We start from the raw sequence: 17744 nt of genomic DNA, 5'->3' as shown, positions 1-17744 counted from the left end.
GTTCACATCTACACTATATACCTACGTACTGACGAGCCTGTGAAGGAGTCAGAGAGAGATGGGGATTGACACTATAATCCAGCCAAACCACCTTGATTTTTCCTTTAAAGTCTTCATGATTGCACTGGATCTAGCTGGGATGGAGTTAACCTTCTCCACAGCTGACCTCAACTGACCAGAGGCCGTGGGCTCCTTTCTCCACAGGACACAGGTCCTGCCAGGAGCCTGCTCCAGTATGGGCTTCCCATGGGGTCACAGCCTCCTTCAGGCATCCCCTGCTCCAGTGTGGGGTCTTCCATAGGCTGCAGGTGGAATCTGCTCCACCATGGACCGCAGGGGCACAGCTGCCTCACCATGGGCTGCACCACAGGCTGCAGGGGAATCTGCTCTGGCACCTGGAGCATCTCCTGCCTTCTTCTGCACTGACCCTGGTGTCTGCAGGGCTGTTTCTCTCACATATTCTCAATCTCTCTGGCTGCTGTTGCTCCTGCACAGGAACTCTTTCCCCTTGAATCTGTTATCTGAGAGGCACTGTCACAATCTGCTTGGTCAGCAGCTGGTCTATCTTGGCACTGACTCTATGGGATATGGGGGAAGCTTCTCACCAAAGCAGCCCCTGTAACAACCCTCTGCCAAAACCTTGCCTTGCAAACCAATACACGCACAAATGGAAACCCCTGGGCAAAAATGAATCTATGGCAGTGGCAAGGAAACAAATTAGGCCACTGTGTGGTAACTGAAAGTGGGAACAATGTCCTCCCTCTACCTTTGCTCCTGAGAAAGCTGAACAGAAGGAAGTCCTCAGTTACTCGAGCCTGTGGGAGATGGCACTGATGCTGTGCTTGGCAGATTCTGGCTGTAAGCATGGGCTGTGCTGACAACAGCAATTTTCCTCCTCTTGCAAAGGAACTGCGGTCCAGAAGTGATGCAGATGCACAAACATGTAGAGCTACCTATGCTTCCTGGCCAGGGAATAACAGGCAAGGGTACAGAAATGACACCAGTTATTTAATGGGAATTTCCACTGTCGGCACTGTGCCTTTTTTCTGCTGCCACCCTTCAGCACACAGCAGTGAAACAGCCTCATGCACCTCATACTTACTAATTCTGTTAGACACAGATGGAACCTGCGTGACCTTCAGAAGCCTGAGCAAGGATCCCACTGATCCCCAAAGCTCCAGAAGCAGGAAGTCTTTCAAGAACCAAAATACAGAAGTTTTCCAGCAGTTCTTTATTTATAATGTAGGCTTAAGCAATCATTACAATGTAGAAGGGAGACACACTTACAGCAATTATTTATACCAGTTTAGAACAAAAACCTGCACAGGGAGAGCTCAACTCTCAGTACAAACTAGCAACTAAACCACAATAATTTACCATTAGAAACATTTTCTTTTTTAGCTGTGACACTGCTTTTACAATATGCAAAAACACAAACAATAGAACTATCCAAAGTGTTTTGTCACATTCTTTCTACATTGAATTTGGCAACATTTTATATTAAATTTTTACTGATTATACTAACGTTTAAGAACTAAACAAGTGAAAAGCTGTACTCGGGTACAGTTACATCCATTTATTCCAAAGGTTTAAATAACACTTTTAAACTATCGAGATTATCTCCTAGCAGTTTTTGTTTATGCAAAAACCATCTCTCGAAGCCTCATTTGCACAACGCATCAGCTACCGTCTCCAGGTTGGTGGGCTACACCACAGGCACTACTGTTCATTAGATTCTGTAGTAAGGAGCTTGTTTTTCAAAGGAAGGAAGGTTTAGTTCATAGTTTCTAAGAATCATGCCTTTTTTTTTCTTTTTTGCTTTTTTGCTTTTAAGCCATAACAAAAAAAAGGTTAGCAACCACAGCAGTGTAAAATGTTATATAGAACACAGTGACTACACAGTTACTACAAGTCTCACATCCAATGCAGTTATGTCTTAAAGCATAAGAGGGTATGTAGGCAAGTCTAGAGCCAACAGAAATCTGCAGAGCGGCTGGTGGAAACCAGCCCCTTGTGGGTGGTATTTGGTGCAGTTTTAAACCACGCCGGGTGCACCAGTGCCGTGTCCACCCTCTTGTGGGTCTGATCCAAACACGTCCCGTGCCCCAAGGTCTGCACATTTCTATCAGCTTTAGGAGATGGGTATTGCGGCAAGAACTTACTTTTACTTGAAGGAAAAAAGCCAACTCTTTATAATTCTATCAACAGTGTTCCAAAAAACACGACTTAAAGTACAAAAAAAGAGGCTCTAGTGGTCAGGCTCCTGGTGTTATCAAAAGAAGAGTCTCTCTGCCCACCCCCCACCCCTCTCTCCCCTTTCTTTTCGGTAGTTAAGAAAAGCCAATCGTCAACTGCCATTTAAAAGGAGTTAAGAAAAACAAGCCCCTGTATTGGAAAGGAACATCCGCAGTTTGTTAGCTCAAAGCTGGTTACACCTGCCAAATTTGTCAGTGTCTCCTCAAAATACTTGGGCTTTGGAGGCCCAGCCTGCTGGGCATGGTCACAAAAAGGCATTTGGATAACGTCTAAGAACTCCCTGCTCGCGGTTTAAAAAGGTTCTTTTGCACACATGTAACTGCCTTAAGCCTGTCGTCCGTGTCTGTATTCAGTGAGAGGATGAGCGGAACAAAAGGTGGAGGTGGAAGAACCAAGCCTACGCAGGTCAGGCTACATGCATGTGACTGAGAGTTGCTGCTGTGCAGTCCCGAAAAGAAACGTGGAAAAAACCCCGGTCGTTAAAACACCCCACAGAAACAAAACACTGCAATCCAGTATGGCTTATTCTGATGCATTTACCATGAAGCTACTAGTAATTAATCCTACTAGGCTACTCTTGTGCAACAGCATCTGCTATTTTGATGGCATCTCCCCCCTTCCCCACTACCCACCCCCCCAAATACTCTACCAACTGCAGGTTTCTTCCTTGCATTATATATTGCTTTTATTGTCAATTTTCATTCCTGCTTTTCAGGCTTCATTTTCTTTAATACTTCAATGAGGATCTGTTTCTTACGGCTTAAACTTTAGAGTAAGTCCCCTTGGTTTGTTCTTTTTCAACCTCACTATCACAAGGTGCTCTACAAAAGCTTGCACAAAAGCCAAATTGTCATGAAATCCCTTTGCTGAAGTTTAACTACTCAACACTGTTTTTGTTTCTCCTATGATTTAAAACTTTACAAAGAGAGTTATAAAAAAGGTCAATGGGATTTGGCACCTTCAGAAAAAATCAAAAGTGTAACTTAGACCAAAAAAAAAAACAAAAGCAGAAACAAAACCATTGATATTTACAAATTAAAACACCAGTGAAGATTATGTCTTACTACGCTCTTTCACCTTGTTTTCTCCTCTAGAGTACTTGCAGACTGTCTCGTTACCGAGTATCTTAAAAAACTCATTGATTACACATTGGAATGGATAGAGACAAATTAACTTTCCTCACAGTTCCTTCTCGGTGGCTTTAGTACTCCAGCAGCTTCTCCGCTCCTAGGAGATACGAGGTGCCGAGCGATCGTTCGTGGTGGTCTTCTTCAGTTTGACGCCGCGCCGAATGGCATTCAGCATATCCTCCCCTTGCGGGACATCCCCGGGACTCAGCTCTCCGGGATCGAGCTCCGGCTGCCCCGTGGGCGCCAGGGCACTGGCACCATCCCGCTCGCTTTCCTCACCCTCTCCCTCGGGAACCGCTTGCCTCTGCTCGTCGGCACCGCTCAGTTTCTGGCTGGACGGCGGAGGGTTGACGGATGCTTGTCCGCTCCATGAGGATGAGGGCATGCCGGTGACTCCCTGCCCACCGTCTCCTGCTGCCGGAGACTCGGGGCTTTGCTCAGGACACTCTTCTGTCCCAGCGAGGGCGCCGGGCAGCCCCCCTGGGATATCGGGGACGGTCGGTGTTTTGACAGGAATCACTGGGGTCTTGATCGGGATGGGCCCTCCCCCGATGGTGCCGCGTCTGACCGAAGGCTTGGTGGAAGGGGTCCGTCTGATGGTGGCGACGCCAGGGGTGACGATGACCGGTCCAAGTGTGGTGGGCAGACCTGCGGTGGAAGCAGGACGCTTGGTTTGAAACATTCTGCGATAGGACTGGCTAATGTCGCTGTTTCTCGGGATGGTGGAGGATTTGTCAAACTCTTGTTGTTCTGCCTCCTGGTCACCACTCACAGAGAAATAATCATAATCTGAAACTGATGCCAAAAGACACGGTTAGGAACAAGCTGCAGAAGACAGCTCAGTCATCACAGAACCAGAGAATGGTTTGGGTTGGAAGGAATCTTAAAGATCATCCGGTTCCAACCCCCTCTGCCATGGGCAGGGACACCTTCCACTAGACCAGGCTGTTCAAAGCCCTGTCCAACCTGGGCTTAAACACTGCCAGGGATGGGGTGTCAGTAAGTTTGAGGTGTGTATAACCAAAAAGGTATATATATCAAAAAAGCCTGGAGGCCAACAGCGATAAAGAGAGGTTTCACCTTTAGGAGGAAGGAAGCCTGAGATACTGCGACCAAGATTCTCTGACGGTGTCGCTGAAGGCAGGCACTGCAGCAGGGTGACCCTGAGGCTGCAGGGTGCCCACATCTCTTGTGACAGAGAACAAGAACTGCACCACTCAGTGCCATCTCTAGAACTAATTAAGTAGCAAAGACTCAATATTTATGATACCAAAACCAGCATTCTACAAGCCATATGCTACCAGCTGTAGATACAAAAACAAGTCAGTGACTAAGAAGTGTACTGTAGGCTGGGCACTGTGTGGCTCAGGGGACTGTGTACCAGTGATTTCAGCAGCAAATCTGCTTATTTTGCAAACAAGGTAAATCCCAGCTGTCAGCTCTGAAAACTCAGCCTTAGCTTTGGTAACTGCATCGGGTTCCTTCCTTTCCATGCAACTGCTGAGCCAAGCTGGGCCCTCTACAAGCCCCACTGCCTCTTGTGGCTGCACAGCACCACTGACCTCAGCTGAGCAAACAAGGTGGTTGCTGAACCCCAAACACCAAACTCAGTACCTCTCAGCCTGCTGCTGGTTCTGAACCAGGGTACAAACCCCAACACCTTACTGCAGCTCCCCAGGTATGCCCGAGTTAAGGTCTCCAATGGATTCCTTTTCCAAATACAATATTTCTGCTTAGGTAGGAAATAAAAGGTCACAAAGGGAAACTGAGAGCAGATTCAGAGCACTGATGGAAGAAGAAAGCAAAGCTCATGAGTGCGTATTTGCTAAGACAACAGCCAGAAAGGACACTACTACCACAAAAAGGATGCAATACCAGCGTCATTCCACTTAAACCATGAAATGTAATTCCAGCATCTTCTTTAAAATACTGGCATCCTTAAGCTAAAGCTCATTTTAGTAATGCACAAGAAAATAAGATCATTCAGTGCACTATGCAGCAATCCAGGTTTCTATTTAGTTAATAAATCCAGGCTGCATTCCAACATGGAAAAACTTCACAGCAGCAATATTTGCCCTTCTCCCCAAACAGTGACCCAGTGAGCACCAGCTGCTGGAATACAGCTCTTTGGCACCGCAGGGAGTGTATGATGGGCAGGGTGGGAATGCTCTGAAAGAGAACATCTCTTGGATAGATCCCATACCTTGGGATGGGATTGTGTCCTCTGAACAGCACGGAGTCGTTGTCTGGGTGCTGTAGCCGCTGGAGCACTGCAGGGAATCCCGGCTGCTCCTCTGCGTGTCCAGCTGCAGCCCTCTTGTCAGAGCGAGTGCCAGCTCCTCGCAGGCCTCCATCTCCTCACCCTGCTGGTTACACACAGGGAAGAGACTCGTTTTGTCTAGAAGGGTGAGTCAGTCTTCACAACTTTCAGCTGCCTCTCCTCCCCACGCAGAGCTTGTCACCAGCACAACCCACCAGGACTGCGTCCAAACACTTACTAGGGCTTAGAAACATGAACTTCTTTGGATACTGTTGCTCTACAACTGCCAGTACCCAATGACACATTCTCTCATGCCTTTGCGACTTCCACTGACCACACCAAAACCTCACCAGTATCGCTGGCCGGATAAACACACAACATAGAATCACAGAATGGTTTGTGTTGGAAGGGATCTTCAAAATCATCCAGTTCCAACCCCCTGCCATGGGCAGGGACACCTTCCACTACAGCAGGTTGCCCCAAGCCCCGTCCAGCCTGGCCTTGAACACTGCCAAGGATGGGACAGCCACTTCTCTGGGCAACCTGTGCCAGGTCCTCACCACCCTCACAGTAAAGAGTTTCTTCCTAGTATCTAATCTAAATGTACCCTCTTCTAGTTTAAAGCCATCCCCCTTGTGCTGTCATTCCACATCAAGAAGTATTAGGAGCCAGCACATCCACCTCCTCTGCACCAACAGTGTATCTGAAACCAGAGCGTCACCCTTGTGGCAGCCGACACCGTCATGCTCCGGGGTCTCTGGGCCTCCTCTGGGGGCACGGGGGGTCCACTCGGAGCTCCTCCATTGACATCTGGCTCCCGCTTCTCCTTGCGACGCTGCAACGTGTTCACCATTGGTTGATCGTATGGGCCTGGCTTGGCCCAGTCCTAAGGAAACGTGCTTGTTAGTGATAGCCTACATCAGCAACCGCTTTAATTACACACAAACTATGAACAAGGGCAGTTCTAGTGCAACAGGTTATGTATCAAACTGGATATGCCTTTCTGAATAAGGCCAGAAATAAATTAACTGTGAGGATATTCACTTGGCAAACCTATCCCCTTTGTTATCCCCTTTATTATTTCCTGTTCTAGGTGTTCTTACATGATGGTACTTAATGCTTTAGCACTTCAGTTTTCTCAAAATGAAATTCCATTGTGTTAAAGCCTGTATTTTCAGAAATTCAAATGCAAAAATCACTGGCATACAGCAGTAAATATACATCTGTGCCCAATCAGTGATGTAACTGTCCTAGATGGACACAAGTTCTATATCGCGTGCTGTTAGGCATGTCTTCAACTCTGAAAAATTAGGCTTGAACACATTTTTGATGCACATCAGAAGAGCAAGCTGCTCTGAGCAATCGCTGTTTACTTCCTAGCTGAAATCTAGTTTGTAATAGAGATCTGAACTGAAGAAAGACCTCACTGAACTACTGCTGCCAAATCTGAAACAGAAACTCCTCAGGCCACAAGGGCCGGGCTCACTCAGGGCTCTATTAAGCAAAGTCCTGAGGGTGTCCAGAAACCACACAAGAGCAGGACTCATCAGTGACCTGTGCTGGGGGGCAGAACCACTGCTAAGCAGCAGCTCTCACATACAGACTGCTGCAGGGGCAAGCCTGATGCCTAGAGCTTTCCTTCACCAAGACAAGGGGTGCTTTAAAAATAAAAGAACCTGTGTGTGAGAATGGGCCACACACCCAGCACTGGCAGCAGCTGGGCAGACCACACTGCAGATATGTACTGGCATGTGTCTCAGTCCAAGGTAAGGCAAGTCAAGGCAGCTGCACTGACAGAAGCCCCTGTGCAGACAGGCATTTTGGTTTTGTTAGCAGATATGAAGCCCTGCTTTGCCTTCACAGCTGTGTCTCTGCTCTAAGTGTTCTTCTGTGAAATACACTGGCAAAGTGCTTCTAGCATAGACACAGCTGGTGACCCTGAAGCCCCAGGACCACTGTGGCCATGCTGTGTGTATGTCTCAACAGTCTGCAGCTGCTGGAGAGAAGATCAGGGGGATCCTTAGCAAGGTACCTCTATTTACACGTATACGGAAGGTCCTATGGTGCATGTGCAGTATCATACAATCATCCACAGGCACCTAAGACCTGTGCAGCTAGCATCAACAGCTCATCAGTCTTGTGAAGGTTAAGGGCAACAGACTTACTCTGGGGCAGAGGGGAACTGACTGGCAGGGACAAGAGTCAAGGCTCTGGCAGACCAGAGACATTTTAAATGCCAAGGAAGATCCCTGCAGATCCAGTGGAGCAACTGGAATAAGTGCACTCTGTTTTGGTGGGAGCAGAACAAGCTGGGTGAGCACATTCAGTCTGTGCAGTGAAGCTGGGACAGCTTCAGTCACCACCTAGGTTCAGCTGGTGATGACCACCTTCTCGAATCACTCCAGTTAGGTCTGCAAGAGGACACCTGCCTATGGCTAGCACAGTGAGAAGAGCACATCCTTCCACACAGGGTTTCACTAAGCCAACTGGATGCTGAGTCTGCACTTCCCTGTTCAAGTGAGTGCTTTGATGATGCTAAACAAGCTCTTTTCTTGCTGAATAGAGCCCAGAGTGCTTTCGCCAATGTTCCAGAGTTAAACTATTCCTTCCTACCTATGTGTTGTCAGCTTTAACAATTTTCAGACAGTGCCAGAACAGGCAAGGTCATTCAGAAACACCCCCTACCAGATATTAGCTCTCTGATTATCACCATGCAGTGCCCATTCAGAGTGACATTAAACAGAGCAAATCAACGAGTAATTACATGGATCGAAAGGGAGCAACTACTGCCCTGTGCACACTGTTGGGATGAGGAGGTGAGGACTGCCACAACAAAAGGAACACAAACCTTCCAGCTAGGGATCTTAGATGATGGTAACATGCCTGGCCCAATGGTGTAATAATGAGCGTAGTCTGGAAGGAGGGCTGAGGGAGCCCGAGTCCACGCGCGGGAGACAGGCGGGAAATGAGGGAAAGGACCTGCACCAACTGAAGCTACGGATGGGTCACTTGATAAACTACAGTGATAAAACCCATTAGACAACTGGAAACGAAACAAATACAAAAAAAACAAAATCAGAGAACTTAATATAAACAGAATGAATATGAAAATACACTGTGACTGATGGCTCAAGGGAGGAAACTTCTGCATCGTAAAACAAAAGAAAGGAAAAGCTTAGCTTTGCTGCACATAAACAACAGAAAATCGACACAATGCTTGGTACAGAAGTGAGATTGCTTGAAAATTGTCATGTGGTGTAACAAATTTCAGACATCAATCTAGCAGGCACTGTCTCCAGGCTGAGCAGCTTTGCCTTCTGTCCATGAAAGCAGTACACAGAAAAAACCTTTGCAATTTAGGTACCCTGCAGACCACAGACATTGAAACAAAATATTCCCAATACTGGAGGCATTTGCATTGCTGGCATTTGTTCTACGTAGCTGGACAGAGAGGAAAAGCATAGAGCCTTCAAACACGATATGTGCTGGCTGTGTAATGACATGGAAGGAAAATAGAGGAAACCAACAGCAAGGATTTTCCAGATGAGAATGGAGACTGCTATCACTTTCTCCCCTCATTCAAAGTGTATCCCACGGAATTTATTCCAACCTATTCTTTTGTTTTCATTTTTGTTTTGGTCAAAACCAAACCTCAATTGCTCACATGCTACCTAACGGGAGTGAGGGGAGAAGCCAAAACCAGTAAAACCTGGGCAGGATGCCCTTTGTTAGGCAGCCAGCTGGGTTTGGGCAGAGTTCCACAGTCTCTTTGAGTAGAAAAGGTGAAGAAATAAGCTTTTCTTAGAAAATTACCTCTGTAAAATGCCCAATTTGTAGCTTCCCCCCAGCAGCTGATTTAAAGGCAAGTGCCACTGTGGTTTATTCAATCAGATTTCATGTCTGTGGGAGTGTGCAACAGTTCCTATTCTCATCTTCACAGAGAGGAATCCTGGCTGCTCCCCATGCACTTTATTTGTCCACACATTGCTGGGTTTGGATAACGACCTGGTAGGTTTGTATGTCTTTGAGATGAAGTTTTTCACCTTATCTGTGGAGGCCCAAGCCCCCATGGTGGAGCCTGAGCTGACTGAGGTGGGGGAACTGCACTCGCTCACTGACTGGCAGGTTTCAGAGGCTTCTGAAGAGGCAGAGCTGGACGAATTCTGCAGCGTAAAACAGCACCGCAACGCAGGGGAGGGAGACACAAGCCACCAAAAAGGAAAAAAACCAACACAAACAAAACCAAAAAGACAAAAAGCACATACACAGAGACACACAGGAGAGAGGGAAGGATGAGAGAAGCAAAGGGTTAGGCTTTTGAAATCAATTAGAAACTGCTCAAAACCATTGCTAATGTTCAGGAAATCTATGAGAAACAAAACAAGCCATTTGCTTAATGCGAGAACTTGCCAAGCTGCTTGAGAATGAGGGAATTGAGGCAGTGATTTCAACTCCCCATTGCAATTTCAGCATCTCGATTGTGTTAGCTGTCTCAGAGCAAGAAGCTGAGGGAGCTGAAGGCACCTACGGTCCAACCATGCAATATACTGAGACAACCGATTTATACAGAAAAGCAGATCATCAGTACCTCAAAGACACAAAGTTTAGATTTCCAACATGGAGCAGCAAACAGCACTTACATTCACAAGTTCTCGGATATTCTGATCTGCAAAAGTGCTTGTGAAAAACTCATCTGAGTTCAAATATTATGGAACAGAGAAAGAAGTGATACTTACCCAAACTGGAGGTTTCCATAGTGTGTTATCTGTATGCATGTCCCTCTGTGGGTAGTATGCATACACCAAAAGCACATTGACTCAAACTTTTCTGCCCAGTAGCCAATATGAAAGTTACAGGTACTCTGCTGAGTGCCTAAGTGTTGGCATGTGCTTGCCACCCGCTTTCTCTTAACAGCAGTGAGAGAAAGGGCTTGGATGGAGAGGGAAGGGAAATGCAGGACAGTGTCCATCAAACACCTCAAACATCTAGCTCCTAGCTAGGAATTTCTCTTCCAGTTTTCAGTGCATGCCTTTAGGTACATTTGCTGCTGTAAGACCTCAATAACAGCATCTAATTCACCTACAGGCAGGCCAAGGCAAATAGCCACATGGACCATTTTACCAACTACAATGCTCTTACACATCTGCCCCTTGGAAGTGGCAGCCCCTCAGTTGGGGTGTGCGTGCAGGTCCCACCAAGTGCTCAAAATGGTCAAGTATATTGGCAAAGTTGTCAGGGCAGTACAGAGCTCTATTCACTGCCAGGAAATTCAACACTAGCAAGGCTAATTTATCCTTTGGAAGTCCAAGACCTGTGAAGCAAGTCTGTCTAAACATATCCCTGGCATTTTATTTTAGGACAGCAGAGAGAATGTGCTCTTGTATCAGGTTTCTGTTGCAAAGCCTCAGTTCTCAAGGAACAGCACTTGAAGAGGAAGGGAAACCTCATCTGAAATAAAATTCCATCAGTTAACCTTACATGAGATGTTGGGATGAGTCTGCAATAGAGAGCTGGATAAGAGGCACTGTAGAGAAGCAATTACTGCTAACACCCAGAAGCTGTCTCCCTGCTCACCAAAAGCCATGCATCAGGAGTGTATAGCTAATTGCCTAGGTAAAAAGAGCTGTAGGTATCCCAAGGCAGAACATCCTCACCATAAGGATTCTGGTGAAGACTCCTGGGGCTGTTGAGAAAGGCAATACAGTACCACCATTTTAAGATTATTAGCAAACTGTGGGCTTAAGTGAAACTTTGCAAAGGCTGCTAAAAAGATACAACATGATGGATTATTTTATAGAAATAACACATATCCCATCTTACACTGATGTGAGGTCGGATCTGCAGGTGACCTGTCAAATGTGTTTAGGGTACAAGTAAGCTCAGCTAACAAGGCTTGTATTCCAAGTGCAGGAAGAGCTGAGGTACATCAGAAGATCAGAAGAAACTAAATCAAATGACACAGAGCTGTTAAGGAGAGAAGTGACAAGCATGCAGTGGGGCACCCAATGATGTTTTGTGGAACTTGTCTCTTTCTTGATTTAATGCAACTCCTTTTACAGGAGAAAACCTCTAAAAATAAGAATACTGATAAACATGAGCTGCAGCTGACACTGCCATCGGACACAATTACTGTACCCTAAATGGAAATGAGCCTATTTCTTCTATCCTTAGAGAAAAATACATTATAGAAAATTAGCTTTTGCACTGAAACTCCAGAGTTCTGCCTGACATTCCAGGTAGCTCAGCAAAAGAAACTGTTTGAGAAGCCCCATGAGAACACTCACACTAGTGTTACACTTGGGACATGGAAAAAGGAAAATGAGAGAAAAATGGAATTACAGAAAATGCTTTCTGAAACCTCCTATTTATGGCCTGAGAGGCCCTCCTGGATCTGCACACTCTCACACTCTGCAAGTAGCAGGGCACAGAGAGAAGGGTCCGAGTTCCACACATGGCATCATGTCACCTTGTGTTCTGCAGATGCCTCAGTGATGACAAGTGAGAATTTGGAGTTTACATCTGATAGACTATTCCTGTTTACAGGCTAGAAACTTCATGAGAATATGTCAAGTAATGGTAGAAATGGGCTATAAATGAGATTTATTAGCAATAAACCTGCATGTAGCAAACAGATGGGAAAAGGCCAAAAATGCACATTCTGAAGATGCAAAGAATTGCTCCATTTATTTGGTGTCTGGGGAAAAAGGCCTGGAAGTGGTGAACTTATTTTTGCAATAAAATGACTCCAAGGTGAAAAAAAAAGATGGAAGACAGGACTCTCCTATGAACTCAGCTTGGCCATTTTCAGCAGGCAAAGCTAGACCAAGGTGAATCAAGATGCCACGGAGAGAACACCTGGATAGCTGAAGGAAGTACAAGAAGTGGGGGTAGGGAAACAGGGTCTCCTTGTCTTGAGAAACTTGGATGGCACAAGGAAGGTCTTCCTAAAAAAGGATTACAACAGTGAGAAATGATGGAGAAGGAGGCAGAGAATGCTGAACTCCTGAAGGAAAGGTGTTAAGAAAACATGAGTGACAGCAGGTCAAAGTCTGCCTGGATCAGACAGCAGAAACAGTTTGGAATGGTTGGAACCGGGTGTGGGAAGCACAGACCACCCTTTGTTTCTTAGCAGAAAGTACATGAGGGGCTGAAAACAGACACCACACAGTCACTGCTTGGGCAAAAGGCCTCTAAACATTTAAGTGCCTGTTCTAGGTGCACTGGCAAAGGGACTCCTGGAGACACTCACAGGCAAACACCAGCCAGAGCAGCTTCTACTCCACGTCCCATAGAGTGAGAACTTTGACTACTGGATGTTTGCAACTTATTTTTGTCAATTCCTTTTTAAAATGATGGTTTTGTTTGAATAATTTTTAAAATTACTTCTTCCTTTTTAGCTGTTTTAACCCTGGGAGATAAGTTTTTGTCCCCACAGCTGCGGTAATGGTGGTTCTGCTCTGCACTCAAACCAGCTCTTCTGAGGAAAGGCTTGAAGTTAACAGCATCAGCAGAAAGCCAAAACTGTGCTCTGCCCAGTAATAATCAGTTCCTCAAGTGCATATTGTACATGTGTAGCTTGACATCTGTCTCTCAGACATTGTGCCAAGGCCTGTTCTTGGGTACTGTCCCACTGCTTGATGTGGTACGTATGAATTCCAGTAAGGACAGGAAAAAAAAGCTGTATTTTGGGCTACTGGAATGTATGATTATATTTTCCATCTGTTGTCCTACTAACCTATATAAGGACTGCTGTTATCTTGGATTACTTGCATCCTTTGCTTGCTATGTTTTCCATTCCAATACAGTATTACTTAACCCCTTCCCTTCCTCAGCTACTGGACAGAGCTTCCTGGGCTCTCCCAAGAGACCAAATCTTAATGAAGAGCTTAGTCCAATGTCTCTCTACAGTCAGTGAAGACATCTCAGTTACCTTTTAAAAACCTTTGGGTAGTGACTCAAAGTCACCACCTCAATTTATCTCACTTCCAGGAACATGTCTATTGACCTCTCTTTTCTAGTCAGGGACAAACTGCTGGGAAACTGAATTTAAAAAAGGAGGTTTAGGAGAAACAAATAGCAGGGATTATTTATAGATTCATTTCAGGGTTTGGTTTTGGTTTTGTTTTTAAGGTCTGATTTGGGAGCAGTTCTTAATTTACATGGAAAACAGCTGTAACAATATATTTCCCCTATTCTAACCTCAAGCTACTGAAAAGCAATGGGGTTTTCTCAAAAGCAGCATCTTTCCAGCTTGCTAATCTGTACATGTAGAAGCAAGTTCACATTTAGCTTCCTTCTACTTCACTGTTTAGAGAAAGCAATTTCCAGAATATTCTAACAATAAAGACTCAGTCCTCCGCTGTTCAACAGCACATCAACAGGTTTGTTCTCTTCATCTGCTTCTTTCTCTCCCCTTGCCTTCATCCCCATGAAGTCATAAGCAGCCTCTAAAATCCAGCTGTATAATTACTTCCCCCAGTGTGTCTGCACTCCAAGTCCACTGATCCTTGTATTATTATCCTCAAATATAACTGTGCTACTACCACATTACTTCATCACAGACACTCCTAGACCTCAGTTTGTCTCCTACATAGGGCAATGTGTGGGTTTAGCAGCACCAGCCATGTTCAGTGTTCAACCAGAGAGCTACTCTGTGCTCCCAGCAGCGGGTCTCTGGTGCCAGTACAAGCCTTGGGCAGTGCTGGCCACGGCTGACCTCACATCTGGCATTCAAAAGAGACCTGTGATGCTTTTCCAGCTGTTCCGCTATACCCAAATGTACTTGCTTAATTAAGAATAAAGCACTTTACCTTTTCACATGCACAGCTGTCTGTTACAGGCCAACACTTTTACTCCCAGTAATGTTAACAGCTACACTGAAGAAAAGCAATTGTTCCAAACCAGTGTAAGGGCAGAATCTGGTTTTGAAACTGCTTTTTCCCTATCTTCTATGCAGAGTGTGGTAACTGTGAAGACCTACTGCTTAGCAGCTATGAGTTGAAAAGCAGTCTTCATTTCACCAATCTTCTCTCCTCTAGTATAATCTTTATCTTGTTTAAATCTCTATTTTATCATTCTTTTATATAATACATAAATTATTACTTGTTTGAGACACCCCTTGCCCCAATCTGTGATTAATTTCCAGTGACACTTGTCTAAAACGTAGGTGAGAGCATAAAAGCTTCACATAATTCCTATATTCTCATTCCCATAATATGGGAATTTTATGTAGCCCTCTTCTACTTTTTAATTTAAATCCATTATTAAAAGAAAATCAGCTTTGTTGCCTCAGGAGATGCCACAGCACGTAGCTAGCAAACATCAGCAAAGCGTCCACCTGCGCAAGATAACACAGCTTTTAATTTCCTTTGTTGATTACAGAGCTTGCTTTTCTGCTTTCCCAGTGTCACTACTAGAAACAATGACATCAGTGTTTTTAACACAGCAGCTGAGATTGCTGCTCCTCCCCACCCAGCACCGAGCCTCAAAAGCACAGTACCACAAGGAAGATCTGTCAGTTGGTTAGAGACACACAACATGGAATAACGCTGTAAATTGAACAGCTTCTCGGTAAGCTCACAATCACAATTATCTGTCAGCACAACACACACAATTTACTTAGTGCTGAACATACAAAGCAAGACACTTAAGCAAAGATGAAGCGGCCAGGCAATGATCTGTTACCTTTTCCTCTGCGCAAAGGTAAACAGACCTAGAGACATACAGAGCACATACCTCTTTGTTATACCAACACACTACACTTGTCAAGTCAACGCCATACTGCTGCAGCCTCCTACAGCTCATTAATAGCTCAAGTGATGCTTGGATCAGTTTGCAACTTTATGGATGGTTTCTAAAGTGAAGTGAAAGCATATGAACTTAGCTGGTGCCAATCAGCATAGTTCCCATCAACTTACAGAATGTTCTGCCAGCTGACACCAGCCTAAGTTCCCTCCCCTGTTTAACAGGGGAACTTGCAAAGAGAGAGGTATTGGGTTTTTTCCATGCTTAGGGCAATTGCAAAGTTACATCCTCATCTGCAAACACTGCATCATCATGGAGATCACCGCCCTTTTATGCAGGTGCAGCGGGTACTATGAAAACCACAGATGATGCTAGCATGTATAACGGATGGATGTGTCTTAAAAGCCAACTTCCTTACCTTGTTACTATTGCAGTTTACTTTATTATTGCTCATTTACTTTTTTGCATTTCACTTAGGTTAGCCATAGCCAATCTAAACAAAACATTTGTTTTAGTAGTGTGCACAAAGTTCTTCAGGATGTCATCTATAAAAAATGGTGATGTCCAGACTGGGGACAGTGCAGAAGAGGCATTAATTTGAAAAGAAAGCATTTCTATTAAAATGAAAGAGGTAAATATATTAAATTGTTGAGCTTCCATTGAGAACATGTTCCATGCTTAAGTGAATCTGTGGTGTTTTGGATGATACCCTAAAAATGTCACTAAATGTCACTTACTAAACGTTCTGCAAAAGTAAGGGTCTATGTGCTGTTGAAGGCGGTGCAGAGCAGCTTCAGTGTACAGGTTACACTTGGTAACCACTGACACTGAAACTGTTGGCTCCTTGCTGACTGGAAGGATTAAAACCATCAACTCCCCTGCACAGGAAAAGGAGCAAACTACATTTATTAAACTAAAGGACAATCTTCTCCAGTGACCTCAGGGTGTACTGAGTGGTACTCAACAACAGGATATTAACTTTACCTCAGTTTTGCAACTGAGATTTATGATGGGATTTTTAATGTGAGATGGCAGCTCAGCCTTATTTAAAAAATACTGCAGTTGCAGTGTGATTTGATTAAAAAAAAAAACCAAAATAGAAAAGAGAATTCCTGTGCTGGAGGATATGTGCCATGGAGGCACATTGAGCCTCTGCCTGCAGGTGGCCACCTAGTTTGTATAGGAATGATGCCACGAATAAATAGAGCAGCAACTTCCTCCTGCAGGCAAAAAAATGCTTTGGAAAAGTTTTGCTTCTATTTGTAGTGAAATCCTTTTAGTTCATCTGTGTTCAGGATCTTATCATACATGACTGTGCAAACACTTCTGATGAGTTCCATAAAGAATTAAAAATACCTCTAACACTCATGCAGAAACCTTATTTCCGCAAGGTGCTCGGTTGAGAATCAAAAAGAGCAGCCCCATCCACAGAAAGGGACGAATTAAAAGCTGCAAAACCAATTTCATATGATACCATTAATGGCATTCTGATTATTCCAGGCTCTTTGCAGGGGAGGGTAAAAGTAGTCTGTCTGATGCCAAAGCCACTAGTATCAATACTAAGGCTGTCAGAAGGCTGTTCTGGCACTGATATTTGTCATTAAACAGCAAACAGCCATCAGGTATCAACAACTTGCAATCTGTGCAGGGTATTAACTGGTAACCTCAGTGGGTCAAGTGAATATTATTCCCTCGTGTAAGGTGGGACTTCTTGCTCTTTCTCATCTGTCTGTATCTGAAAGTTAGGCATCTAGGCTCCCTGCAGAGCCAGAATGAAAGCCAAATTCCTTGAGAGCAACTTATCCCTTTCTTCAGGGATGCTGCAAAAGCAGCATAAATCACTCCAGCTAGAGGCCCAACTTTTAGATGGATGAAGTGTAATGAGACCAACCTTACCCTCATTGTTTCACCTGACTCCAAGGTACCCCAAAACCACATCAGATCCTTCTGTGAAAGGTGAGCCAAGTTAGAGAGGCCAGCTCACGCTCAGGTTTTTGTTCTCATGCTTGCACGTACCTGGTTAGGTGCTTCTGGTGGCATGGGGGATGGCGATTTGGACTGGAAAGCATCCTGGGACATGAATCCAGAATCATGGGAGGACACACTGGACAGCCTCATGGGTGCCTGCTGAGGCAGATTGGAGCTGCGATAGCGATAGTGTGAACTAGGTGAGTGCGAGTGCGAGCCACTGGACCGGGAATCACTACTGTTAACGCTGTTCAGACTGCTGTGAGAGACAAAAGGAACAAAGAAAGGAAAGGGGAGAGGAAAAGACACAAGGGCGGGGTGGGGAGAGACCCATATACAGTACAATTAACATTCCACATGTCTCTAGCAACAGGCAGCATAAACCG

At 45.1% G+C, this 17744-nt stretch overlaps 1 protein-coding gene across 18 annotated transcripts in view; it reads right to left on the bottom strand.

The window, feature by feature from the left end:
* Window positions 1-1216: 1216 nt before the first annotated feature.
* Window positions 1217-17744, bottom strand: part of MTSS1 (MTSS I-BAR domain containing 1) — a 126373-nt gene continuing 109845 nt past the window's right edge. For 2 of the 18 annotated variants that reach the window (XM_057429683.1, XM_057429686.1), the window contains 6 exons: window positions 17407-17617; window positions 9690-9809; window positions 8495-8689; window positions 6368-6532; window positions 5590-5752; window positions 1217-4181 (listed from right to left, as the gene is read on the bottom strand). In XM_057429683.1, the coding sequence (XP_057285666.1) occupies window positions 3484-4181; window positions 5590-5752; window positions 6368-6532; window positions 8495-8689; window positions 9690-9809; window positions 17407-17617 (1552 nt within the window). In that variant the 3' untranslated portion in view covers window positions 1217-3483. The remainder of the gene's footprint in view (window positions 4182-5589; window positions 5753-6367; window positions 6533-8494; window positions 8690-9689; window positions 9810-17406; window positions 17618-17744) is intronic. The other 16 variants (XM_057429694.1, XM_057429696.1, XM_057429693.1 and 13 more) reach the window with 12 other exon arrangements.

The sequence above is a fragment of the Pezoporus wallicus genome, unplaced genomic scaffold, assembly GCF_028554395.1.
Source record: "Pezoporus wallicus isolate ANWC-B61680 ecotype Strahan unplaced genomic scaffold, APGP_CSIRO_Pwel_v1 contig_7545, whole genome shotgun sequence".
NCBI lineage: Eukaryota > Metazoa > Chordata > Aves > Psittaciformes > Psittacidae > Pezoporus > Pezoporus wallicus.
Note: the sequence above shows the minus strand (reverse complement) of the source record. Positions and strands in the feature narration are given on the sequence as shown.